Here is a 26,688-nt window from a genome sequence, read left to right on the forward strand (position 1 = left end):
ATAAATATAGGAACTACTCAGTATTTTCATATTGGATCATTTGGAGGATGGAGTGATGAAGAGTCGTGTGAAGCCTGGAGTTGTGTTGTGTCCAGACTTTACTGAACTTTACTGAACTTTACCTTTAAATTTACTGCAACCACGTTCTTATCCATCCTCAACCAAGCTGCCTGGCCCTAACTAGCTAAACCAAAAAATAATTTAAAAATCTGACAATCAATATAAAAGAAAGGTGTAACTGAAAATAGTCCAGGGTTTTGCTGATTTGTGTAATATCATTATTCTCTGTTCACATTCTCTCCTCATCATGCTGAATGATGCTATTATCTCCTTCCTGCTAGCCGCAGCCTGAACCGTTGCCTGGTGTGAACTGTGACTGAATCCAGCTCGCCACCACCGCCATGCTCACGTTGGCACGGCGGGTATGGAGGCTATCATTTCTAGTCGTGGTGTTAAACAGAATTATAACATAAGTGAGCCTGCAAAACCGAAGACTGGGGGAAAGATTTGAGAAGTATTTCTCTAATCCTTGTTTCCTTCACCAGACCAGAGGACTCATGAACACTCTGCAGACTGTTTGCTGAGGTGTCTGTGTATTTCTGTGGATGTGTATATTTGTGGAGGTGTCTGACTGTGTGTGTGTGTTGAGTGGTGGTCTTTCATTACACCTCCACTCTCTTCTGTCCCTGCAGTTCCTTTTTTTTTAACACCTTTTCCAGTCCATGAACGAGCCACGCTGTGATTCCTTCGCTTCTCAAATGACAGACTTTGTTTTCTTTCTGTTGATCATTAATTCCCGCCCATATGATGTTAATAGAAGCTTGTCATGCTTTTCCCATAACAGGCTTACCTCACCTGGTGTGGGGCAGGTGGGCCTCCTCCATACAGCCCCAGGTGAGCTGGCAGGTCCATGTCGTCTAGACGGGAATGAGTGAGTAATGGTGATTCTAACAGCAAAGTACACAGTTAATGATATTTCCCCTCAATGGTTTGGAAAGTGCATCTGCATCATCAGGGCACAGATGCAGAAAATATTAAATGATGATAATCACATGTTTGTATGTGTTTGTGGTACAAAAAGTAAGTGAGTTTTGACAAAGGGTTGCTGTTTTATAGAGAAATAGATTTGCCTTCAGGCCTTAAAAGAACACATTGGCAGACAGAGAGGGAAAGTGCCGACAATGAGAAAAACACACGGCAGAGAGGGCGAGACTCTGAATTACACTTTTTCACTTGCTGAGGCCTCATAAAGCTCCGTTCTGCTCCCCTGCGGGGTCGAGCAGTGAAAGTCTGCTTTACGTGGTTGGTCAGGAATATCCCTGCTCTGAGCATGGCAGCCTATAATCTAGAGATAACAACTTATTGTCTAATAAAGCACATAGTTTAACTAACCATCATGGAAACTGCTCAGTCATTTAGGCTGAATGTTTTAATAACGGGGGAAATACCAGAAGTAATACAGCAGGACGTGATCCAAGTTGGCTCAGCATTCTTAGCACAAACAGTCTTTACAGCAGAAAGTATTTACTCACCAACAACAACATCTTTGTGTTTTTCTGACTGTTGGCTGCCTTATTTGGATCTACATTGGTCTGTTTCACATCTCCTGAAGGCTGGCAAAGTTCTGCCTGCTCAAAGCCTGTCTTTGTCTCTTTCCTCCAGAATATTTAGAGGACGAGCTGCTCGGCGAGAGGTGACGCGGCAGGTTGTAGCGAGGGTGGCGCTGTGCAAACGCACGTCGCAGACAAACTCCACCAGCGTGAGTAACACGCCTGACCCAGGTCAGTCCTGCCTCCATGCCTCTGGACTTTACTGTAAGTCCTTTGGAAATGTGCCCTGTCTGTGTGAATATCCTCACCTTTCCACTGGCGGCCTAATCATGAATTCATTACTGTGATGAATTGTAGCTTCTGCTTCCTAAGACAATCAGTCTTAGTTGGTGTGACAACAGGAAAAGACACAGACATTTTCACACAGGTCCCAAATTCTGTCCACGTCTGCGAAGCAACACTAACAAAGTGTCTATTTTTTCAATCCAGCGCGTAAACAAGATGCAGACTTGTTTCCTCTATTTTTCCTATTAAAACGACCAAGACCGTCTGGGACATTAACCCCGCAGGAAAAGTTCATCCAAACAGTGGACTGTGTGTGAGGCACGGGTTAAAGGAGGGCACTAGTGGCAAACACTTCCAACAAAACCACTGTTTCTTTCTCTCTCACACAAACACAGGACACACTGCAGGAATGGAAACACGTGTTCCCTTGTTAAGGTCATGCTTATTTACACATGGAGTCATGGTGTGAAAACACAGATTTAAACATCTCTGTTTGATGCACAAGTGTCAAAAAAGATTGCTGTTGTCTTTGACTGCTTTGAGAGCTAATGTCAGCTTTGACTGGAGGAGGAATAAACTGTGACTAAACTGTGCACCAGAGGTCTGATGGAATCAAGATCAGCCCAAGAGGTGGGACTGTCATATGCCACATGCACAAAAAGTCTATTTAAAGTTGAGATTGCACATCCAAATCACAACTTGTGTTGCTTTTGGTGGCAAACCCACAAAGAATGACATCACATTAGAGTTCCCGTCAGCTTTACAGGTCGTTTAGCATCTTCATTTCTACACTGCCAGCCTCATTGTTTCAGTCTTAACCTGCCTGGTTAACTCTCATTCTCTGTCTCAGGTGAAGCCAAAGCAGAAGATCCTTAAACCTGCAGGAGGTTATAAACAGTAGTCAGGGTCTATGGAGGTCTATGGCAGCTGATTTAATACCTCACTAAACATTATTGTTATAATAATATAATATAAGTTAATATTCTCAATCATTAGTTTCAAGCCTTTTTCACTACAGCATGCTTTTTGTAAATTAGGGTCTCATCTGGAATCAAACAGACGATAAAGGCAGACGGGTTCTTTATGACTGTCATGAACTTTTATTCTTTCCCAGTGTGTTTTCATTGTAACACTTTGGTCAGACTTGCTGTGAGCAGTTTCATGTAGGAATTATTTTCTCTCGAGGACAAAGAGTCTGTGGATTATCTTGAGTCACCAGAACTTTGCAAATATATTTTATGGTGCAGCAATATCTCCAGAACTAGGCAGCTCACACCAAAACAATGTGGATTGATAAATGGCACTGCAGGTAAGTGAAATAATATGTATTTTTGATTTTGGTTTGAATTGTCCCTTAAAGTAAATGAGCAGATAATTGAAGTGGTTGAATGTCTCCTGGGCGTGTGAGCGTCTAGTGACTCAACGTATAATTCAGTGGATGAAGCATCACGACCTCTCACTGTCAAAGCCTCGCTGTCACTCTTCAACTGACCCCACCCATCTGGTTTCCACAGCAACTGTATTGTAGCACCGTGTTGTGGAATCTGTCAGAGAGTTGGTCTCCTGCTCTCTGAGACCTCCAGCATTTGTCATCAGCAGAGCAGCAGAATCTCTTCACATCCTGTGCAGAAAGTTCAGTGATTCAGACTTCAGCGATGACAAGAAGCAGTCAGAATGCTGACAACCTCAAATCAGGTTGCTCAACAGTTCTCTAGCAGTTTAGAGTGTGAACTTCTGCATAGCTGCAAGCTTTAAGGCCTTTTAATGTGCTGTGCATTTTATTGGAGCTTTTGTCTGGAGGAGAAACAGCAGCAGAGTAATAATAATAATAATAATAATAATAATAATAATACATTTTATTTGTAAAGCACTTTTCATTGTTAAAATCAATGTCAAGGTGCTAAAGTAATCAGACATGTGACAGACAGACAGACAGACAGACAGGCAGGCAGACAGGCAGGCAGGCAGACAGACAGGCAGACAGACAGGCAGACAGACAGACAGACAGGCAGACAGACAGACAGACAGACAGACAGACAGACAGGCAGGCAGGCAGGCAGGCAGGCAGGCAGGCAGGCAGGCAGACAGGCAGGCAGGCAGACAGGCAGGCAGGCAGGCAGGCAGGCAGACAGAGAGACAGACAGACAGACAGACAGGCAGACAGACAGACAGACAGGCAGACAGACAGACAGACAGACAGACAGACAGACAGACAGACAGGCAGACAGACAGGCAGGCAGACAGGCAGCCCCATAGCTTCTCATCTTGACCTCTCCCTTTAGTACATAAGTGACACACCTCCAGCTTTCTTCCTCTCAGCTTTCTCTCCACCTCTCTCTATCTTCTCTCCATCACTTCCCCAGATTCCTGCAGCTGCAGCATCTGGCTCCCGTCTCAGTTTGGTGAAGTCTGGGTGGAGACCCACACATTAAAAACAAGCACTCACGTTAAAAACAAGCACTCACGTTAAAAACACTCTGAAGGCTTGACATGTGTTCAAGTTCTGCACACATTGCAACTTTTGTTAGACTCCACACAGAACAGCTGTTACTGTTTGTCCATTAAGACTTCAACAATGTTATAAGAATGCAACACTTAATATCTGAAGAAATGAGTGATCGTCAGAGGGTGATTGTGTTACAGAGCCAGTTTAGTTGGTAGTTTTCCTGCTATGGTAAGCTAACCAGCTGCTGCTTCAGTATAAGCGCACCGATGAGTCATGAGTGTTTTTGGGCATTATGCAGGAAGATATGAACATATCAACAAATGTCCTTTTTATCTAGGATTTGTTCATATTTTGTTAATACAATGATTAATGGGATTCATCAATGTTTTCTTAAGTCGAGAGCAAGAGTACAAGAATACAACATTTTGTTTTCACAGTCCACAAATTGTCGAAGGAAACATCATTTTAGATTATTCAGATAATTATATTTATTTGTTTGATTATTATGTTTTAGCTGGGATTTTTTTTAACATTTTCCTGTGACACTTAAAAAAAATCATGTTTATTTTGTAAAAGTTTTTTTAACAGTAAGTTATTTTTTTAATGGCATCTCTCCAAATCTTGGGCATGTGCTCGAGTATTTGCGCAGCTCAAAAGTCCATATATGGTCTTCAGGTGGCGTCACCTGTGTGAATAAGCAATTATGATCCAGTGTGAATCATCATCAGCACACCTGGGTAAGAACAGATTTGAATGCTTGAGAACTTTTGGTGCATCTGGAGTTGAATGTTATTTTTTCTTCTCCTTAAGAATTGATAAATTTAAGAGAATATTGCTGCATGAGGCCCAAAAGCTTCATATAACAACTCACCATTAATGCATAGTTTTATCCCCATTAGTTTATGTGAAACATTAAACTTGCAAAAAGAAGTTTATATATATATCTCTGCCTTTGGTTTAGAAAAAGACACACTTTCTTTGCTTGGAAATGCACTGCAACCTATCTTACAACTCCATTCCCATTATAATGCTAATGCTAATTGCTAATGCAGTTCAGCTTTGACAGCAATCAGCAGACATGTTGTGTTGATGCAATGGATTGATTCAATTTCCATGGTTGTTTTAAAATGAGTGGAAAATGAGAGCCGACTGAAAAGTAGGACAACCAAATCTAAAACATGACATCATGCTTCAGTAAAAACGCTCTGCAGTTATTCCAGCTTCAGATTTGCAGATTTTCACTCCACGAAGATCTCAAATAGAAATCGCTCACACTAAGGTGTTAGTGTGGAAAACAAGCAGAATGGAGATAAATCTCTGCTGGAATATGGATGTTATGTATGGAAAGCAGAGACAGATAGAGGTAAATCACTTTGATATAAGCCAGGCAGCTCTCCAGAAGCTTGGACAGAGACAGCTCATAAATCTCAGAGTGAGACCAAACAGCCCAGGAAATGATGTCATAGCCCCAAAACACCATTCTAGTAGGAACTCAACGTCTCTTTTGTTCACAAATATTTATACTCCAGATCCTCCCTGATCCTGCAGGAACATCATTCGGGGAAATGTTTTCAGTGAATATAGAAATTACAGTTTTTAAAGTGAGATCCTGCAGCTTGTGACTGTTTTATCCTCCACAGTTTGGCGCTATTTCACAAGTGGAAAGTATGTGGAGGTTTTTTCCACACGAGAGAGATTGGTGACTCAGATGCACTTTAAAAACACGGAGAATATTTGCTTTTTTCTCCCTCTATTTCCCCAAAACCATCTGTTTGACTTTTCAGCCCACAGTCACGTTCCACAAGGTCTCTGACAGGAATTATTTCATCACACAGGAGCCGCTCTGCAGACCAGAACTACGAGGACTTTAGTGGAACCAGAAGCTCCTGCAGGATGACATGACCAGCACACTTTATTATTTCTTCCCCTCTTGTGTTTTTGAAAACATTTCATTTCTTGGCAGAATAATTAGCTTCCCACAAATTAATCGCACAGACGTTTGGTGGGTGGGACAATCAACCATCAGACGTATGTTAAACCACATAAACAGGTTCTTAATTCTATAAGAACCAGAAGTTTCCAAACAATGCAACATGTTGTGCTGAAGTACAGCTGAAGTGTTGCACTAGACGTTTGGATTCATGCATCAAATGCAAAGGTGCCACAAAAACATCTCTTTTTAAACTACTTTATTGCAATATGTCCTTCATCTTCTTCAACACAATTATTTCTTTCCAATTCCATTTTATAAGATATATAATAATACATTTAATATACATATAATATATGATAATAAAAAAACAGGATTATTAAACCAATCAAACTTAACAAACAAGCAAGCAATTGAGACAGAAAAACTAAGAAAAAAAAGAGACATAAAATGAGAAACAGACCAAGGGTGGAAGGCTGATCATGGATGTGAATATTTGCTCACTTTAAATGTTATACATCTTCAATTCAATGGAGAACTTTAAATATACCAGTATATATATGGACAGAGTCCTGTCTATCTGCTACAGGGGGACCATCAGAGGACAGAGTCCTGTCTATCTGCTACAGGGGGACCATCAGAGGACAGAGTCCTGTCTATCTGCTACAGGGGGACCATCAGAGGACAGAGTCCTGTCTATCTGCTACAGGGGGACCATCAGAGGACAGAGTCCTGTCTATCTGCTACAGGGGGACCATCAGAGGACAGAGTCCTGTCCATCTGCTACAGGGGGACCATCAGAGGACAGAGTCCTGTCTATCTGCTACAGGGGGACCATCAGAGGACAGAGTCCTGTCTATCTGCTACAGGGGGACCATCAGAGGACAGAGTCCTGTCCATCTGCTACAGGGGGACCATCAGAGGACAGAGTCCTGTCTATCTGCTACAGGGGGACCATCAGAGGACAGAGTCCTGTCTATCTGCTACAGGGGGACCATCAGAGGACAGAGTCCTGTCTATCTGCTACAGGGGGACCATCAGAGGACAGAGTCCTGTCTATCTCCTACAGGGGGACCATCAGAGGACAGAGTCCTGTCTATCTGCTACAGGGGGACCATCAGAGGACAGAGTCCTGTCTATCTGCTACAGGGGGACCATCAGAGTCCATCAGTGCTAGCTCCCCCAGCAGCCCTGTGTCCTGGGCGTTACTACTGAGGGTTGCTCCTTGTCTGTCTGTCTGTCTGTCTGTCTGTCTGTCTGTCTGTCTGTCTGTCTGTCTGTTTTATTTGCAGCCTGCTCCTTTATTCAGCCAGATGCACTGCACTGTTCAGATGGACGTCATGAAGCTTCTCTTGTCTTAAATGTTGGGAACATTTGAATTCATGAAGCAAACCGATTAGTTGCGACAGCTTAACAAAACACTATATATTCATTTGATGATGAAGGAATATTTATTACGTAACATTCCTCAAAATAAAATTCATTCTGACTTCAAATCCAGAAATATTATTCCTGATACTTGAGTAACTCACAATTGCACTTGTTACAATGTTCATTTTCTTTTTTTCAGAATGGTGCATACCACTGCATGGTGCTTCACAAAAACAAACACAAAAAGCAGAAAAAAAGCAAAAGTAAAAGCTATCAGGTAACACACATTCACCTGACTGAAGCATCAGAAGACAGGAAACAGTGATCGATGATCTCAAGATGGAGATAGATCATGTGTGTGTGTGTGTGTGTGTGTGTGTGTGTGTGTGTGTGTGTGTGTGTGTGTGTGTGCTACTGTAATACTGCAACTTAAAGACATTAACAGTGGACAGTCATCCAAAACAATTTAAGCTAATTTTAATAGAGGACATTATGGAAAAAAACTGTTCGTGACTCAACAGTCTGAAAAAAAAAAAAAAAAAAAAAAATGATGATTGTTTTTGATTTCTCAACATGGACAAAAATACATAACGGTGAAGTCAGACCGTCTGGAGTTCTTCCTCATCAACAACCTGCTGTGTTCAACCTCCAGATGTTTTTGCTCATCTGGGATGCAGAAAGGAATATGTATTGTAAGAGATGAATTATGATCCATGTTATTGGTCCAGTAGCTGCCATGTTTTGGGAGTGCTGTAACAAATAATAATAATAATAATAATAATAAGATAAAATGTCTTTCCCTTTGTTTTGGCCCATTCATGGCACCATATGAGACTTGTTTTTGTTCTTGGTTAACTAAGATGTCGTTAGTTAGTGTATTTTTATGGTTTGCTCATGGTGATTGGCCTATTTTCAAGAAGTTTATGAGCATCTCTGGCAGACACCAGATGTAAAGTGGTGCTTTAGTGCCATCTCACCTGAACTGATCCCTGATTTCATCTCCGTAACAAACATCAGATGCTGTTTCATGTTTTCTTCTTGTCCTGAAAGTGAAGTGTCAAGTGTCAGTGTTGCTCAGACGGGCGGGTCCTCCAGCTCCAGTTAGACCCCGCCCCTCCAGCAGGCTGCCGGGCTGTCCGGGTATAAAGCAGTGCGCGCCGCGCTGCTCGGCCTGGGACCAGCTGCTAGAGGCAGCAGGAGCTGAGAGGAACCACAGGAGATCTCTCCAAGCTGAACTCACTTCTGCACTCGCTTCTTTTTGAAACTTTCCTCGTTAACTTGTTGTTTTTTTCTACTTTATCTTGAAGTTCTTATTTTCCACACCATGGCTGGTGGCCCGCTGACAGGCTTGCTGGTGGCGCTGTGCGTCAGCAGCGCGGTGCTCGGCTCTCCAAAGAAGACCCGGAGACAGAGCGGCCAGGTCCAGGTGTTCCCTCAGCTCCGTGACGCAGCGGACCTTTCTCCAGGTTGGTACCAGGACCACTGAGCACCAAGGGGTCCTGAGTTTATCCTCCTTCAGGATCTTTGCTGCATTAGAAAGTGATTTATATGTTTTATCAATAAATGTAATGCACTTGCTATAACTTTGCATTAATCTGATTTCTTATGAGATGAGCCAGATCAGCCAGAACTTTAATGGCCATTTTATGTATAAAAAAAAAAAAAGGCCATATGTTTAATGCTCTTCGTGTGATAATATTCCTGATATGGTTTCTAGTCGGCTGTGAGGAAAACGGTCGGTCGTACCGAGCCAACGAGCAGTGGGACAAGCCTTACCTGGGCAGCCTGCTGCTCTGCACCTGCCACGGAGCCGCGGGCATCAAGTGTCAGAGTAAACCTGAAGGTCAGTGAGACACCTGATGAAATGTCTCATTTCTTCTGGAAACGAGTGAAAGCTTTAGATGTAGGATAGTTGCCTCCACCGAGGCAGCAGCACTCGTTCACAACTATAATAGATAATAAAGCAGAATAAAACTCACCATGACTGAAACACATTAAACACTCGTTCAGAACTATAATAGATAATAAAGCAGAATAAAAGTTAGTCACCATGACTGAAACACATTAAACACTCGTTCAGAACTATAATAGATAATAAAGCAGAATAAATCTCACCATGACTGAAACATATTTAAACACTTGTTCAGTCACCACTGCGTCTTCAAAACCAGAACCACAGCAACAGGCCGTTAACCTCGTGGTGTTTCCTGTGTTTCCTCCAGTGGAGGAGTCCTGCTATGATAAGAACAATGACCGGACGTACCGGGTCGGTGAGACCTACGAGCGGCCGAAGGACGGCATGATGTGGGACTGCACCTGCATCGGTTCTGGTCGAGGGAAGATCAGCTGCACCATCGCTAGTGAGTCATAGACTTTAATGATAAGGATATGGATAATGATATGTCCTGACGAACCTCAAATAGTTCCAAACAAATCCAAACTTTAGTCATTTTTAATTCAGTTGTTATTTTTTGTTAAAATTGCAACAAAATGTACTTTTCTTGACATGTCTTTGCATGTTTTTCATGATTTTTTTCATATTTTCTGCTTCTTTCTTGCACTGGAAACATATAGCATTACCTCAAGATGTTGAGAAAATTCTGATATTAATCAATCACAGCTGTAGTATATGTAATACTACCATTATTTATGTTAAAATGTATAGGCACAATGGGCTTAATTTGCTGTTTCATATTCCAAAATGCAAATGTTACTTTTCTTGATGCCAGCTGTATTTTGCTGCAATGACTTTAAGTTCCCAGTGTTGAATGACACTATTATATATATATATTATATATAGGGTTGACTCTGCTGAGAGTCTTTGCTGCTGAACAAACAATGTGATGATGACTCAGTTTATAAATCATCTATCAGCTTATATCAGATACCAATATATCTATGATACCCCAATAAAATACACGTCGGGCTCTAGTTTTAATTAAACGTTTTATTTAAATGGGAGTGACTGAATATAAAATCTGAATGCTGGCTATGTGCCTTAAACGAGAACATTTTGTCCTCACAGATCGGTGCCATGAAGGTGGGAGGTCTTATAAGATCGGGGACACCTGGCAGAGACCTCACGACTCCGAGGACTACATGCTGGAGTGTGTCTGTCTCGGAAACGGCAAAGGAGAGTGGACCTGCAAACCTGTGGGTGAGTCATTCTACCTCTATAAACTATAAACTATAAACTATATACTATATACTATAAACTATAAACTATATACTATAAACTATATACTATAAACTATAAACTATATACTATAAACTATATACTATATACTATAAACTATAAACTATATACTATATACTATATACTATAAACTATATACTATAAACTATAAACTATAAACTATATACTATATACTATAAATTTAAACCTGCGGGTTGAATGAATGCAGGTAAATGTAAAATATAACGACCTAAATATGCAAGCTGCCACACACACACACACACACACACACACACACACACACACAAATATAGAGATGTGGTGATTTCTCAGAAGCATGACTTTGTTTGATAGCACTGTAAATATTTAGTCCAGACAAACACGGAGCCTGTCTGTCCTCTTTGCTCACGTTACACCACAGCTATTGATTTCCATGTTTTATTTCTCTGGAAATGTCCCGGCTGACTGAGAACCCTAACCCTAACCCTGGGGTGACGGGGGGGACTGAGAACCCTAACCCTAACCCTGGGGTGACGGGGTGACTGACAACCCTAACCCTAACCCTGGGGTGACGGGGTGACTGAGAACCCTAACCCTAACCCTGGGGTGACGGGGGGGACTGAGAACCCTAACCCTAACCCTGGGGTGACGGGGTGACTGACAACCCTAACCCTAACCCTGGGGTGACGGGGTGACTGAGAACCCTAACCCTAACCCTGGGGTGACGGGGGGACTGAGAACCCTAACCCTGGGGTGACGGGGGGGACTGAGAACCCTAACCCTAACCCTGGGGTGACGGGGGGGACTGAGAACCCTAACCCTAACCCTGGGGTGACGGGGGGACTGAGAACCCTAACCCTGGGGTGACGGGGGGGACTGAGAACCCTAACCCTAACCCTGGGGTGACGGGCTGACTGAGAACCCTAACCCTAACCCTGGGGTGACGGGGGGACTGAGAACCCTAACCCTGGGGTGACGGGGGGGACTGAGAACCCTAACCCTAACCCTGGGGTGACGGGCTGACTGAGAACCCTAACCCTAACCCTGGGGTGACGGGGGGGACTGAGAACCCTAACCCTAACCCTGGGGTGACGGGCTGACTGAGAACCCTAACCCTGGGGTGACGGGCTGACTGAGAACCCTAACCCTAACCCTGGGGTGACGGGGTGACTGAGAACCCTAACCCTAACCCTGGGGTGACGGGGTGACTGAGAACCCTAACCCTGGGGTGACGGGGGGACTGAGAACCCTAACCCTAACCCTGGGGTGACGGGGTGACTGAGAACCCTAACCCTGGGGTGACGGGGGGACTGAGAACCCTAACCCTAACCCTGGGGTGACGGGGGACTGAGAACCCTAACCCTGGGGTGACGGGCTGACTGAGAACCCTAACCCTAACCCTGGGGTGACGGGGGGACTGAGAACCCTAACCCTAACCCTGGGGTGACGGGCTGACTGAGAACCCTAACCCTGGGGTGACGGGGTGACTGAGAACCCTAACCCTAACCCTGGGGTGACGGGCTGACTGAGAACCCTAACCCTAACCCTGGGGTGACGGGGGGACTGAGAACCCTAACCCTAACCCTGGGGTGACGGGCTGACTGAGAACCCTAACCCTGGGGTGACGGGGTGACTGAGAACCCTAACCCTAACCCTGGGGTGACGGGGTGACTGAGAACCCTAACCCTAACCCTGGGGTGACTGAGAACCCTAACCCTGGGGTGACGGGGGGACTGAGAACCCTAACCCTAACCCTGGGGTGACGGGGGGACTGAGAACCCTAACCCTGGGGTGACGGGGGGACTGAGAACCCTAACCCTGGGGTGACGGGCTGACTGAGAACCCTAACCCTAACCCTGGGGTGACTGAGATGCTGTGGTTTCCAGTCAGATCTTAGTGTCTCGCTGTGTTTTCTGTTTAGCGGAGCGATGCTACGACAACACAGTTTCCTCATCGTACGTGGTGGGGGAGACCTGGGAGAAGCCGTACCAGGGCTGGATGATGCTGGACTGCACCTGTCTGGGAGAAGGCAACGGACGCATCACCTGCACCTCCAGGAGTAAGACGAGTAGAAACACAAACATGAGTAAAACACAGCAGTAGAGTAGAGCCTGAAGAATATCCCAGATAGAATTACATTTTCTATTTCAATTCTACACCAATTTTGCACCGATATGACTATAAAAGTATTATAAAAGTAGTATAAAAGTACTCAGAAGGCTTTTTTCTTAAACAAACAAACAAAAAATAATAATAACATCATTATACATACAACTAATTGCATTGTCAGCTCTATTCTCATAGTGAAAAATAAGAAAATAAAGAATAAATAAAAATTAAATAAAAAGCGAGATAAACATCAGTTCTGTATGATCAGTATCAGCCGCTAAACATTTAAGTAAATAATAAATAGATATAAGTTAAATAGCTAATTAAATCACCCTAAATGCCTTAAATCACCTTATGTTTTCTGCATTATATGTTCTGTCAGTTTTCATATCAGACAACATGTGCACAATACTTAACAACAGATATATCTGTGATCGGTGATCAATAAACTACACATAAACACACACTTTAACAAACTTCATGAGCAGATGTTGACCCATATTGTTTTCCAACCAGACCGTTGCAACGACCAGGACACCAAGCGGTCGTACCGTATCGGGGACACGTGGAGTAAGAAGGACGCGGCGGGCCAGGCGCTGCAGTGTCAGTGCTTAGGGAACGGCCGCGGGGAGTGGAAGTGTGAGAGACACAACGCAGGCCGAAGTGAGACTCAAACACTCTGAACATCAGTCAAATGGTTCAGATCTGCACCAAACTTTACTCTGGATTTCTCTCGCGTTAATTATTAATTATTGATCCACTCTGTTCTGTTCTTCAGCCTCTGGTGCCGTGGTAATGACCCCCTCGCTGGCCCAGACGCTGCTGCTGCAGCCGGCCGTGGAGGGAACCTGCCGCACGGAGTCCGGAGCCAGCTTCTACGACGGCCAGCGCTGGTTCAGGAGTCAGGGCAACAAACCCATGCTCTGCACCTGCCTGGGCAACGGAGTCAGCTGCCAGGAGTGGGGTGGGTTCAGGCTAAAGATGATCTGATTTGGTTTCCTTGACATTAAATCTGTCTTTAAAGTCCCCAATTCAAGTCTCAACACTCAGATTATCACCATTATTAGATGCACATTGCTTTGTAATAATAATAATAATAATAATGACCATGTCCCTGTGTGCAGAGGCCAGGAAGCAGGCGTACGGTGGCAACTCTAACGGCCAGCCGTGTGCGTTCCCGTTCAGCTTCATGGGGAAGACGTACTACTCCTGCACCTCCGACGGACGCACCGACGGCCAGCTGTGGTGCTCCACCACCTCCGACTACGAGAGAGACCAGCAGTACTCCTTCTGCATCGAGAGGAACGGTGAGACAGCTGCTCCTGTTCCCACTACAATATATAATATATATAATATATAATATCTATTCTCAATATAAGACTCAGAAACAGCTGCTCCTTCCATGTTCCCCACTACAATATATAATATATATAATATATAATATCTGTTCTCAATATAAGACTCAGAAACAGCCGCTCCTGTTCCCCACTACAATATATAATATATATAATATATAATATCTGTTCTCAATATAAGACTCAGAAACAGCTGCTCCTTCCATGTTCCCCACTACAATATCTCTGTTCTCAATATCTCTCCTATAAAAAGAGAGAATTCAGTCATGAACTCAGTGTCTCCTCTCTGTTGCAGCCATCGTGGCAACACGAGGCGGGAACTCCAACGGCGCTCTGTGCCACTTCCCCTTCCTCTACAGCGGCCGCAACTACACCGACTGCACGTCTGACGGGCGCCGCGACGCCATGAGGTGGTGCGGCACCACCCACGACTACGACACGGAGCAGCGCTTCGGCTTCTGCCCCATGGCTGGTGAGTGTGTGAGTGAGTGTGTGAGTGAGTGAGTGTGAGTGTGTGTGTGTGTGTGAGTGTGTGTGAGAGTGTGTGTGTGAGTGTGTGTGTGCTTTCTTCACACCATTGAGCCCCCATTAAGTTTTTTCCCAACTAGAGGAAGTTTTAGAAGAATAATTTCAGGTTTCCAGTGTTCATTGACAGTTAGATGTGTAGGAAAACATCAAGTATTGCAATAATGTGTTTTGTGATACTAAAGATTTAATTAATCAAAAACACTGCACTGATTGTTAATGAATAGCTGTGATTAAAGCAAAAGCTCTGATTGTATGTCTGTATGTTTGTCTCCTAAAATTACATTTTAAAAAATGATATATTGCAACACATTGAATGGTAACCTCTATAACATGATATGTATTATATCGCCAGACTTTCGTAATCCACAGACCTGTTCCTATTATTACATTTAAAATCATAACGTTAGTCAAAACTGTTTAAAGGAAAATACACTTATTCACTTTCATGCTGAGAGTGAGATGAGAAGATCAATACCACAAAGTGGTAACTTTGAATCTAACACTTGGAGACAGTTAGCTTAGCTTTAGCTTTAGCTTTAGCCTGGCTATAAAACAGTCTGTCTACTCTCAGACCAAACAAGAAAGCAACAGATGAAAGTTGAAACATTTGTGATGATCAATCATTTTACCCTCAGTCATCCTGGCTCATGTTGCCAAAGTCAGACATATTAAATCTGCCAAACTATAGATTAATTTATATATTATATATTAAATATATATATATATTATATTATATTATATTTATTTATGGCTATAGGACTTTATCTCCTGATGTTATCCTAGCTGCTAACCAATGGGAGAGTAAACACACACACACTACTGTTCTTTTTTATTTATTTTTCCCTCTCTTTCTTTATGTAGCCCATGAGGAGATTTGTACCACCAACGATGGAGCGATGCACCGCGTAGGCGACAAGTGGGACAAACGCCATGATGTCATGGGTCACATGATGGAGTGCACCTGTCTGGGGAACGGCCGCGGGGAGTGGAGCTGCGTGGCGCACTCTCAGCTGCGAGGTCACAGAGCTAACGCTGTTCAACAAAACTCATCTGTCTTTCAGCACGAAGCCTTTATTCTGACTTTTCTCCTTCTTTTCTCACAGATCAGTGTATCGTTGATGGCTTGAACTATGAAGTGAACCAGGAGTTCTCAAAGCGCCACGACGAGGGCTACATGATGAACTGCACCTGCTACGGCCAGGGCCGCGGCCGCTGGAAGTGTGACGCCATCGGTGGGTTTGTGCTATACATATATAACTCTATATAGCTATATATAGTATCTCTAGAGCTATATAGCTCTAGAGATACTATATATAGCTATATAGAGTTATACTACTATACTATCTAGAGCTATATAGCTCTAGAGATACTATATATAGCTATATAGAGTTATACTACTATACTATCTAGAGCTATATAGAGTTATACTACTATACTATCTAGAGCTATATAGCTATAGAGATCCTATATATAACTATATAGAGTTATACTACTATACTATCTAGAGCTATATAGCTCTAGAGATACTATATATAGCTATATAGAGTTATACTACTATACTATAGAGAGTTACACCCCCCCCCCCCTTCCCATCCAATAAACTTATTTTCTCTACTTTAAAACCAGACCAGTGCCAGGAGCCCCAGACCAGGGCGTTCTACCAGATTGGAGCTACGTGGGAGAAGTCGATCCACAGCATCCAGTACCGCTGTTATTGCTACGGCAACGGGATCGGAGAGATGAGGTGTGAGCCTCAGCAGACCTACCAAGGTAGGAAAACCTGATTTACATAGTTTCTATTTGAATATGCTGGTTTAAGTGTTAATATAAATCACTCAAGAACTAACATGATATTGAATTAACCAGAAGACTGTATTTCATGCCTGTTGATGCTCCATAACTCTCTTTTTTGCAGCAGTGGTGGGTGGAGCACAAGGCTTTGAAGTTTCTTTTTTAACTTTTTATGTGGGACAACCATATTAAAATATCTATTATCTATTACTTATTTTAAAATGTGCCTGGAGGGAGACTTTAATTATTATTAAACTGGCGAGTATTGCTTAATTCAGAGGTGTATTACAGCCTTTCCTGCAGCTTTTACACAGTCAGACAGCTGTTTGTGCTTAATGTGTGTTTGCTGCACGTATTCAAGCCTCCTCTGTTACTGACCTCCTCCTCCTCCTCCTCACCTCCTCCTCCTCCTCACCTCCTCCTCCTCCTCCTCCTCCTCCTCCTCCTCCTCACCTCCTCCTCCTCCTCCTCACCTCCTCCTCCTCACCTCCTCCTCCTCCTCCTCCTCCTCACCTCCTCCTCCTCACCTCCTCCTCCTCCTCCCCCTCCTCCTCCTCCTCCTCCTCCCCCTCCTCCTCCTCCTCCTCCTCCTCCTCACCTCCCCCTCCTCCTCCTCCTCCTCCTCCTCCTCCTCCTCCTCCTCCTCCTCACCTCCCCCTCCTCCTCCTCCTCCTCCCCCTCCTCCTCCTCCTCCTCCTCACCTCCCCCTCCTCCTCCTCCTCCTCCTCACCTCCCCCTCCTCCTCACCTCCTCCTCCTCCTCCTCCTCCTCCCCCTCCTCCTCCTCCTCACCTCCCCCTAACCCCCATCACACGTCTCTGAAATGAAAAGTTCCCTTGCCAGGTTAGTGGAGGGAAAGCGGGGGTTTGCTGTTTTTCTCGACTTTGAAGTTTGGCAAACGGAGCCGGTCTTTGTAGTTGGAAGGTTTTTTCTGTTTCCTCCCCCGCCTGGTGCTGCTGACCTGCTGACCTGTGAAAGGGATGCTGGGAGAGGAAGGGGAGGCCTTATACACACTTCCTGCCTCCAACGTCTCCCTCTCGTTGGGTACAAGTTGCTTCATGTGGTACTTTGTACTGAAGCACATTGTGTGTCCCCAATCAAACATTGACCTGAAAACTTCCAGTTGCAACATTTATCTGAGCATGATCAATGTTCAGAGGGACTGTGGAGGTTTGCCAGCCAGGTAAATATAGAACGCTGGTGTCATGTCACATGTCAGCAGGTGTCTGAGCTGATTTTACCGTCTGCTGCTTTGATTCGGTCCCAGAACCATGAATCTGTCTGACAGAGTCTCTGAGGATAACACCGTTACGTTATGTCTTTGACTACATGTGAATCTTGTCTCCTTGCTGATGGCGGCTTTGTTCTCCTCCTCCTCCTTCTCCTCCTCCTCCTCCTCCTCCTCCTCCTCCTCCTCCTCCTCCTCCTCCTCCTCCTCAGACGGCCACAGACCTGTCCAGGTGATCATCACCGAGGCTGGGAAGCAGCCAGACTCCCACCCCATCCAGTGGAACCCCCCCTCCTCCGTCCACATCACCCAGTACATCCTCAAATGGAGAAATGTGAGTCACTCTTTTGGACGCCTTTGTAAATGCAAGTGAGCTTTAATTTTCCCCCCAAATGTTGTTTTAGATTTGCTGAGCGGCAGCATTAGTGAAGGTGAGCAAACAGTCGAGAGCTTCTGGTGATGTTGACTGAACATTACACATGAACTCTATTACATCCTCAGGTTTTAACAGACTCCAAGGAAAATATCCCCCACCTCAAAGACTGACAGGCTGGTTGAAATGCTTATGAAGCTTGAATTGAAGTCGAACATACTTCCTGTGTAGGGCGTTGGCCCTCATCTGGCCTCCTGCTGAGGAAAGCCAGACTAAATACTCCTGCAGCAGGAAGTGGCAGCTAATGGGTCTGAGCTAGAGTCCAGTCCAACATATACAAACCACCAAAGTCTTAATGTTCTGAATTAATTCATCATTCCAGTAGATTTTCTTCTTTTTCTTCCTGATTTAACTTTTTCATCCGTCAAAAATGTACATTACTATAGAGATTTAATTGGCCAACAAGAGTTTAGAAATCAAATTATCTAGTTGAAAAAACTTTTAAGACTTTGATCCCTGTTCTGGAGCTTTCAGTCAGATAACATTCATCAGCAGTTTGCCTAGTTATATAATGAAATTGGTGATCAGATTTCATATTTTCTCTTAGCATTTTAAAGTAATCTTGTCCATGTTGTCTTTAATTTATGATTCATGTCATAAAACCTTGACCCATGACCTTTTTGTCTTTCCCCCTGTGGTAGAAAATGAACCGTGGGCCGTGGCGGGAGGCGACCATCCCCGGCCACCTCAACTCCTACACCATCAGCGGGCTGCGGCCGGGCGTCACCTACGAGGGTCAGCTGATCAGCATCCTGCAGTACGGGCGCCGCGAGGTCACGCGCTTCGACTTCACCACCACCCACGGCTCCCGTGAGTAGACCCGGCCAGTAAAACGGCTCCCGTGAGTAGACCCGGCCAGTAAAACGGCTCCCGTGAGTAGACCCGGCCAGTAAAACGGCTCCCGTGAGTAGACCCGGCCAGTAAAACGGCTCCCGTGAGTAGACCCGGCCAGTAAAACGGCTCCCGTGAGTAGACCCGGCCAGTAAAACGGCTCCCGTGAGTAGACCCGGCCAGTAAAACGGCTCCCGTGAGTAGACCCGGCCAGTAAAACTCTCGGTGCCACTAACCTGAAGATAACTCTGATATATAAAGATAACTCTGATATATAAAGATAACTCTGATATATAAAGATAACTCTGATATATAAAGATAACTCTGATATATAAAGATAACTTTAATATATAAAGATAACTTTAATATATAAAGATAACTCTGATATATAAAGATAACTCTGATATATAAAGATAACTCTGATATATAAAGATAACTCTGATATAAAGATAACTCTGATATATAAAGATAACTCTGATATAAAGATAACTCTGATATATAAAGATAACTCTGATATATAAAGATAACTCTGATATATAAAGATAACTCTGATATATAAAGATAACTCTGATATATAAAGATAACTTTAATATATAAAGATAACTCTGATATATAAAGATAACTCTGATATATAAAGATAACTCTGATGTCTGTTTGTTATATAAAGATAACTCTGATATATAAAGATAACTTTAATATATAAAGATAACTCTGATGTCTGTTTGTTATATAAAGATAACTCTGATATATATATTTATATCTCTTTGTGTGTGCAGTGGAGACGTCGGAGGGGGAGACGACCCCGCCTCCTCCGGTGGTCGACACCTCGGAGTCGGTGACAGAAATCACCTCCAACAGCTTCGTGGTGTCCTGGACCTCGGCCTCCTCCACCATCTCCGGCTTCAGGGTGCAGTACGAGCTCAGCGAGGACGGAGCCAAGCCCAAAGTCCTGGGTGAGAACCTCCATATTATTATTATTATTATTCCATATATCTCTTTATGTGGTTCCATCCAGATAGATGAATGAGTGATGGGAGCGCTTTATACTGAGGTCTTTGTAAAAAGTATCAGCTAATAGGGATTAAGTCACTTAAAAGATGCTTATTAGCATCATTATGACTGAATAAGATTATAAAACTGTTAATAATAGCATCATAAACACATTGATTGTTACATTATAAGACATTTATAACCACTTGTTAACGTTTCTAGACCGTTAAATAAAATTACATTACAAACATTTATCAAGTTGAACTCACTTACTTATCATGTCCTTGTTGAACCTTTACCTAGCTTTTTGTTGCTTTATTAACATTATAACATACTTTATTATGCAACAAAACCTTATTGAAGTTAATACATACTTTATTATGCAATTATTTATAGTAAACTATGCTATGGTTGATAAAATTCATATAAAATTGTATATAAATTGAATATTTTAGTGGTTAAGTAAAAAAAAGCACTTTAAGATGGCTGTTTTAATTTCGTCATCATCCCATTGTTTTTGGTTAATATCTGATCCTGCAAAAAGCATAATTAAAGGCTAATAAATGTATAGTAAACTATGTATTCATCTGAATACATAGTTTACTTCAACTTCATTTCCATTAGGAGTCTTTTTTTATTAAGGTATTGATAAATATTGTCATTTTGTATGTCTGTCCATTTTGCCGACCAATCAGTTAAATAATTGGCGAGAGTCAACCTACTTAATCATGCAAAAGGAAATCTAATTTAACCACTGAGCAGCAGAAAATGGTTTAAACCAAATTAAAAACATCATAATACTGTTATATAATTTAATGTTTTTTAACGTAACTTTTTGTGGGTTTCTCCAGATATTCCACGCACGGCGAGCTCCGTCACCATCGGCGACCTGCTGCCGGGACGCAGATACAACGTCAACGTGTACGAGCTGCCCGACCGCGGAGAGCCCACCCTCATCCTGTCCACCTCCCAGACCACAGGTGGATTATATCATTATTATTATATTATTATATAATTATATTATACATCCACACACAACCTCCATCTGTCTCCTGTATTATTATTATATTATTATTATTATTATTATTATATAATTATATTATACATCCACACACAACCTCCATCTGTCTCCTGTATTATTATTATATTATTATTATTATTATTAGTTATTATACAGAAACATCCACACACAACCTCCATCTGTCTCCTGTATTATTATTATGTTATTATTATTATTATTAGTTATTATATAATTATATTATACAGAAACATCCACACACAACCTTCATCTGTCTCCTGTATTATTATTATTATATTATTATTATTATTAGTTATTATACAGATACATCCACACACAACCTCCATCTGTCTCCTGTATTATTATTATTATATTATTATTATTATTAGTTATTATACAGATACATCCACACACAACCTCCATCTGTCTCCTGTATTATTATATTATTATTATTATTATTAGTTATTATATAATTATATTATACATCCACACACAACCTCCATCTGTCTCCTGTATTATTATATTATTATTATTATTATTAGTTATTATATAATTATATTATACATCCACACACAACCTCCATCTGTCTCCTGTATTATTATATTATTATTATTATTAGTTATTATATAATGATATTATACAGAAACATCCACACACAACCTTCATCTGTCTCCTGTATTATTATTATATTATTATTATTATTAGTTATTATATAATTATATTATACATCCACACACAACCTCCACCTGTCTCCTGTATTATTATTATATTATTATTATTATTATTAGTTATTATATAATTATATTATACAGAAACATCCACACACAACCTCCATCTGTCTCCTGTATTATTATTATTATATTATTATTATTATTAGTTATTATATAATTATATTATACATCTGTCTCCTGTATCTGCTGCGTCCTGTTCTTACCGTATAAGTGCAATAATATTATAGTGCAATATATTTATATTCATATTATCTAATAACTGCCTCTACATGCTACCACTCCTCCTCATTCTCCTCCTTTACATACATACCCATTTATTCTATATTCAATATTTTTTGCCATTCAATTATTTATTCTTGCTGTGATATTTTATACTTTTTACACCTTATTGTCCTGAAGCATTGTGTGTTGTTGTTCTTCAGTTGTTTTATGCACTCTGGGAGTTGCACTCGTTGCTTGTTACAATGACAATACAGGCAATTCTATTCTATTCTATTCTAAATTGTGCACAATTTCTACACAACATCTGCTGTGACTGATTTGTATTATTGTCTCTCTCAGCTCCTGACACGCCCGGCCAGCACGCCGTGGACGAGGTGGGAGAGTCGTCCATCCGAGTCAGCTGGACGAGGCCTCAGGCTCCTATTACTGGTGAGATATATATATATATATATATCTGGTTTAATGAGAGTATTCTACTATCACTGGTGAGATATATATATATATATCTGGTTTAAATGAGAGTATTCTACTATTACTGGTGAGATATATATATATATATCTGGTTTAAATGAGAGTATTCTACTATTACTGGTGAGATATATATATATATATCTGGTTTAAATGAGAGTATTCTACTATTACTGGTGAGATATATATATATATATCTGGTTTAATGAGAGTATTCTACTATTACTGGTGAGATATATATATATATATCTGGTTTAAATGAGAGTATTCTACTATTACTGGTGAGATATATATATATATATATGGTTTAATGAGAGTATTCTACTATTACTGGTGAGATATATATATATATATCTGGTTTAAATGAGAGTATTCTACTATTACTGGTGAGATATATATCTGGTTTAATGAGAGTATTCTACTATTACTGGTGAGATATATATCTGGTTTAATGAGAGTATTCTACTATTACTGGTGAGATATATATCTGGTTTAATGAGAGTATTCTACTATTACTGGTGAGATATATATCTGGTTTAATGAGAGTATTCTACTATTACTGGTGAGATATATATCTGGTTTAATGAGAGTATTCTACTATTACTGGTGAGATATATATCTGGTTTAATGAGAGTATTCTACTATTACTGGTGAGATATATATCTGGTTTAATGAGAGTATTCTACTATTACTGGTGAGGAATATATCTGGTTTAATGAGAGTATTCTCCTATTACTGGTGAGGACCTCAGTGTGTTTATATCTGGTTTAAATGAAAGTATTGTACTATTAGTGGTGAGGACCTCAGTGTGTTTATATCTGGTTTAAATGAGAGTATTCTACTATTACTGGTGAGATATATATCTGGTTTAAATGAGAGTATTGTACTATTACTGGTGAGGACCTCAGTGTGTTTCTATCTGGTTTAATGAGAGTATTGTACTATTACTGGTGAGGACCTCAGTGTGTTTATATCTGGTTTAAATGAGAGTATTCTCCTATTACTGGTGAGATATATATCTGGTTTAAATGAGAGTATTGTACTATTACTGGTGAGGAATATATCTGGTTTAATGAGAGTATTCTACTATTACTGGTGAGGACCTCAGTGTGTGTTAATATCTGAGAGTATTGTACTATTACTGGTGAGGACCTCAGTGTGTGTTAATATCTGAGAGTATTGTACTAGAGGCTGTGTTTGTGGCTGCAGGTTACCGTGTGGTGTACACGCCGTCAGTGGAAGGCAGCAGCACGGAGCTCAACCTGCCGGACACGCAGACCTCAGTGACCCTGGCTGACCTCCGACCCGGCCTCCTCTACAACATCAGCATCTACGCCGTGGAGGAGAACCAGGAGAGCGAGCCTATCTTTGTGCAGGTCAACACGGCGGGATCCCCTCCACCAGGTGCATTATTCTTCTTCTGATATAATACTTTCTCTTTTGGCTGTCAGTGAAAACTAAAAACACCAAGTTTATACTGGCGGCTGAAGATTCCTTATAGGGCCAGGGGGGTTTAGGAAGCTGAGCTTATAGCGCTCTACTACAGCGTAGTAATATCTTCTTATGTCATCGGTCTGTCATGGCCCCTGAATGACCTCTCTTTAGTTCTTGACGGGCTCAGAAACCTGTTCAGATGTAGTGAAACACTTATAAAAAGCAAGCATGCATGTAAAGCCCACACAGAGGCACACATGCTCCATAAATCCTCCGTTTATCTTAAATTGGATTTCCATTTCTGACTCTCTTCTTGTGCTTGGACCGGTAAAATGTACCGTTTTATTGTGCTTGAAAAACCAAACCAGATGCTGTGAAGAATGGCTCTGAATGATTTCTTTTTACCCATTTTGTTTTTGTCATTTCTCTCATATTTCCAGCTTTATCTGAGCCGTTCTTGTTGAGCTCTTTAAACTGTTAAAGCCTGTTGTTGCACTTTTTGTTTAAATTATACTTTGTGTAGCATTTCAGACCCATATAAAACATACCGTGCTAAGCTAAAGGCTCCCTGTGGAGTTTTTCCCCTTAAACGAGGACTGACTCATAAAAACATTGCTCCATAGTGTTACTAGAGCTCAGTACCTCCAGAGACCTCCAGAGATTACTTTAAACCTTTAAACTAACCCTGATAGTTAGATGTTCCTGGGCCTGAAGACTGATCAATCCATCTCCCACTTCCTGTCCACAGAGGAGATCCCTGCACCCACAGACCTGCAGTTCTACGAGGTTTCAGATATGAAGATCTACATTACCTGGACCGGCCCCCCCAGCGAGGTGACCGCCTACAGGGTTCATTTCACCCCCGTGGGTCCTGACGGCAGTGAGACCAGGGTCCTGCAGCTGCCCATCTCCCCCAACGCCTACGCCGACATCACCCACCTGCAGCCGGGCACGCTGTACCGCTTCTACATCTACGCCATCAACGGAGGCGTGGAGAGCAAGCCGCTCATCGGGGAGAAGTCTACCAGTAAGTATGGCCACCAGGAAGGAGTTGGACCATAATAAGTAATAATAAAATATATAATAATAATAAAAGGAGAGGTTGGACCGGACGGATCATAATAAATAATAATAAAATATATAATAATAATAAAAGGAGAGGTTGACGTGTGTTTTACCTCCTCTAGAGCCCGACGGATCATAATAAATAATAATAAAAATATATAATAATAATAATAAAAGGAGAGGTTGACGTGTGTTTTACCTCCTCTAGAGCCCGACGGACCATAATAAATAATAATAAAATATTTAATAATAATAAAAGGAGAGGCTGACGTGTGTTTTACCTCCTCCAGAGCCCGACGCGCCCCTCGACGTGCGTTTCACCGACGTGGGGCCCGACACGGCGCTGGTGGTCTGGGAGGCGCCCCGCGCCATCGTCAGCGGCTACCGCCTCTTCCTGAGCATCGAGGGCTCCAACCCCATCGAGAAGAGGATCCCGGGCCGGGTCACCCAGTTCCCTCTGAGGAATCTGCGTCCAGACACCCAGTACACCGCCGTCCTGCACTCGGAGCTGGACAGCGTGCTCAGCGAGGGCGTGACCACGTACTTCAGCACCAGTCAGTATTAGTCAGTAAACAGTCAGAAACACAACGTCTGCAGGGAGGAGAAAGAATCACAGCAACGGTTTAATACTTTCTGTCCTGCTCACAGCTCCCCAGATGGGAAACGCTCCCCCTTTCAGCACGGAGGTCACTGATACCTCCATCCTGGTCTCGTGGATTCCTGTCCGCAGGTTCAGCTACAAGGTAAACAACAAACAAACACAAAATAAATAAACAAAAGGACTGCTGCTCTAAACAAGGTATTTCATACTATCAATAGATCAAATCACTCTGTGCAATGTAGAAGGATTATTAGTAGTGAAAATTTTACTGACAATTTGGAGGTTTTTTATCTTATATGCACATAAACCTATATATAAAAAGACATATTTTAAGAAAAAGTTTGAACATTGTGCTAAATGTATATTTAATATCAGTAGTCATACTTAACTTAAAAATGATGGGGCAGTTAATTGCATAATTCATCAAAAGTTTTAAGACTAAGCCGTATTACGAATTATTACAATATTTTTGAATTTTACCATTTACATAAAAGTTTATGGTAAAAAAGATGAGATTCATTACAATAAAATCTCTGAAGTGTTATAAATTGTTGCTAATTAAAGTCCTTTTCAGATAAAAACTCGATAATGTAGGTGTTGTTTGATGGTCCTCTGTATTTGAATAAATATTTTCTAATGGAAGTCTGACGGAACAGAAAAAGTCCCTTTTGGAATATGAATGAAAGTCTGAAAAGCTCAACAGAGTCTCAAGTCTTGTCCATGTGATTTAGGAGAATGCGGCATTCACTTTTTTTCTCATATTCTGAATTTTGTCTTGACACAATTTAGGAGTTGTCCAGACCTGTTGTGGGAGTCATGTGCAGTTTTGTATATTTCATAACTTTGAAGCGATTTTGAGATTGAAAATCCTGTTGAAATATCAAATGAAAATGTAAGATGAAGTTAGGATGAGAACACACAGTTTGTTGTGCTGCCCCACAGTGGCACAAGAACTTCCCTACGCTCTGTTTTAAGTGTATTTCTAATCTCTGGACGTCCTCCTCCTCCTCCTCCTCCTCCTCCTCCTCCTCCTCCTCCTCCTCCTCCTCCTCGTCCTCCTCCTCCTCCTCCTCCTCCTCCTCCTCCTCCTCCTTCTCCTCCTCCTCCTCCTCCTCCTCCTCCTCCTCC

General features: G+C 42.0%; 1 protein-coding gene across 2 annotated transcripts in view; it reads left to right on the forward strand.

Moving 5' to 3' along the window:
• Positions 1–8,752: 8,752 nt before the first annotated feature.
• fn1b (fibronectin 1b) overlaps positions 8,753–26,688 on the forward strand; it is a 31,634-nt gene continuing 13,698 nt past the window's right edge. The window contains exons 1-21 of one of the 2 annotated variants that reach the window (XM_059352147.1): positions 8,753–9,048; positions 9,300–9,425; positions 9,805–9,942; positions 10,608–10,739; positions 12,679–12,816; positions 13,383–13,529; positions 13,645–13,830; positions 13,991–14,173; positions 14,517–14,693; positions 15,611–15,766; positions 15,853–15,981; positions 16,376–16,519; positions 17,980–18,101; positions 18,842–19,010; positions 19,808–19,984; positions 20,873–21,001; positions 22,332–22,421; positions 23,670–23,864; positions 24,643–24,921; positions 25,250–25,513; positions 25,608–25,702. In XM_059352147.1, coding sequence (XP_059208130.1) covers positions 8,907–9,048; positions 9,300–9,425; positions 9,805–9,942; positions 10,608–10,739; positions 12,679–12,816; positions 13,383–13,529; positions 13,645–13,830; positions 13,991–14,173; positions 14,517–14,693; positions 15,611–15,766; positions 15,853–15,981; positions 16,376–16,519; positions 17,980–18,101; positions 18,842–19,010; positions 19,808–19,984; positions 20,873–21,001; positions 22,332–22,421; positions 23,670–23,864; positions 24,643–24,921; positions 25,250–25,513; positions 25,608–25,702 — 3,318 coding nt within the window. In that variant the 5' untranslated portion in view covers positions 8,753–8,906. The remainder of the gene's footprint in view (positions 9,049–9,299; positions 9,426–9,804; positions 9,943–10,607; positions 10,740–12,678; positions 12,817–13,382; positions 13,530–13,644; positions 13,831–13,990; positions 14,174–14,516; positions 14,694–15,610; positions 15,767–15,852; positions 15,982–16,375; positions 16,520–17,979; positions 18,102–18,841; positions 19,011–19,807; positions 19,985–20,872; positions 21,002–22,331; positions 22,422–23,669; positions 23,865–24,642; positions 24,922–25,249; positions 25,514–25,607; positions 25,703–26,688) is intronic. The other variant, XM_059352156.1, reaches the window with a different exon arrangement.

This window comes from Centropristis striata, chromosome 2 (genome assembly GCF_030273125.1).
Source record: "Centropristis striata isolate RG_2023a ecotype Rhode Island chromosome 2, C.striata_1.0, whole genome shotgun sequence".
Taxonomy (NCBI): Eukaryota; Metazoa; Chordata; class Actinopteri; order Perciformes; family Serranidae; genus Centropristis; species Centropristis striata.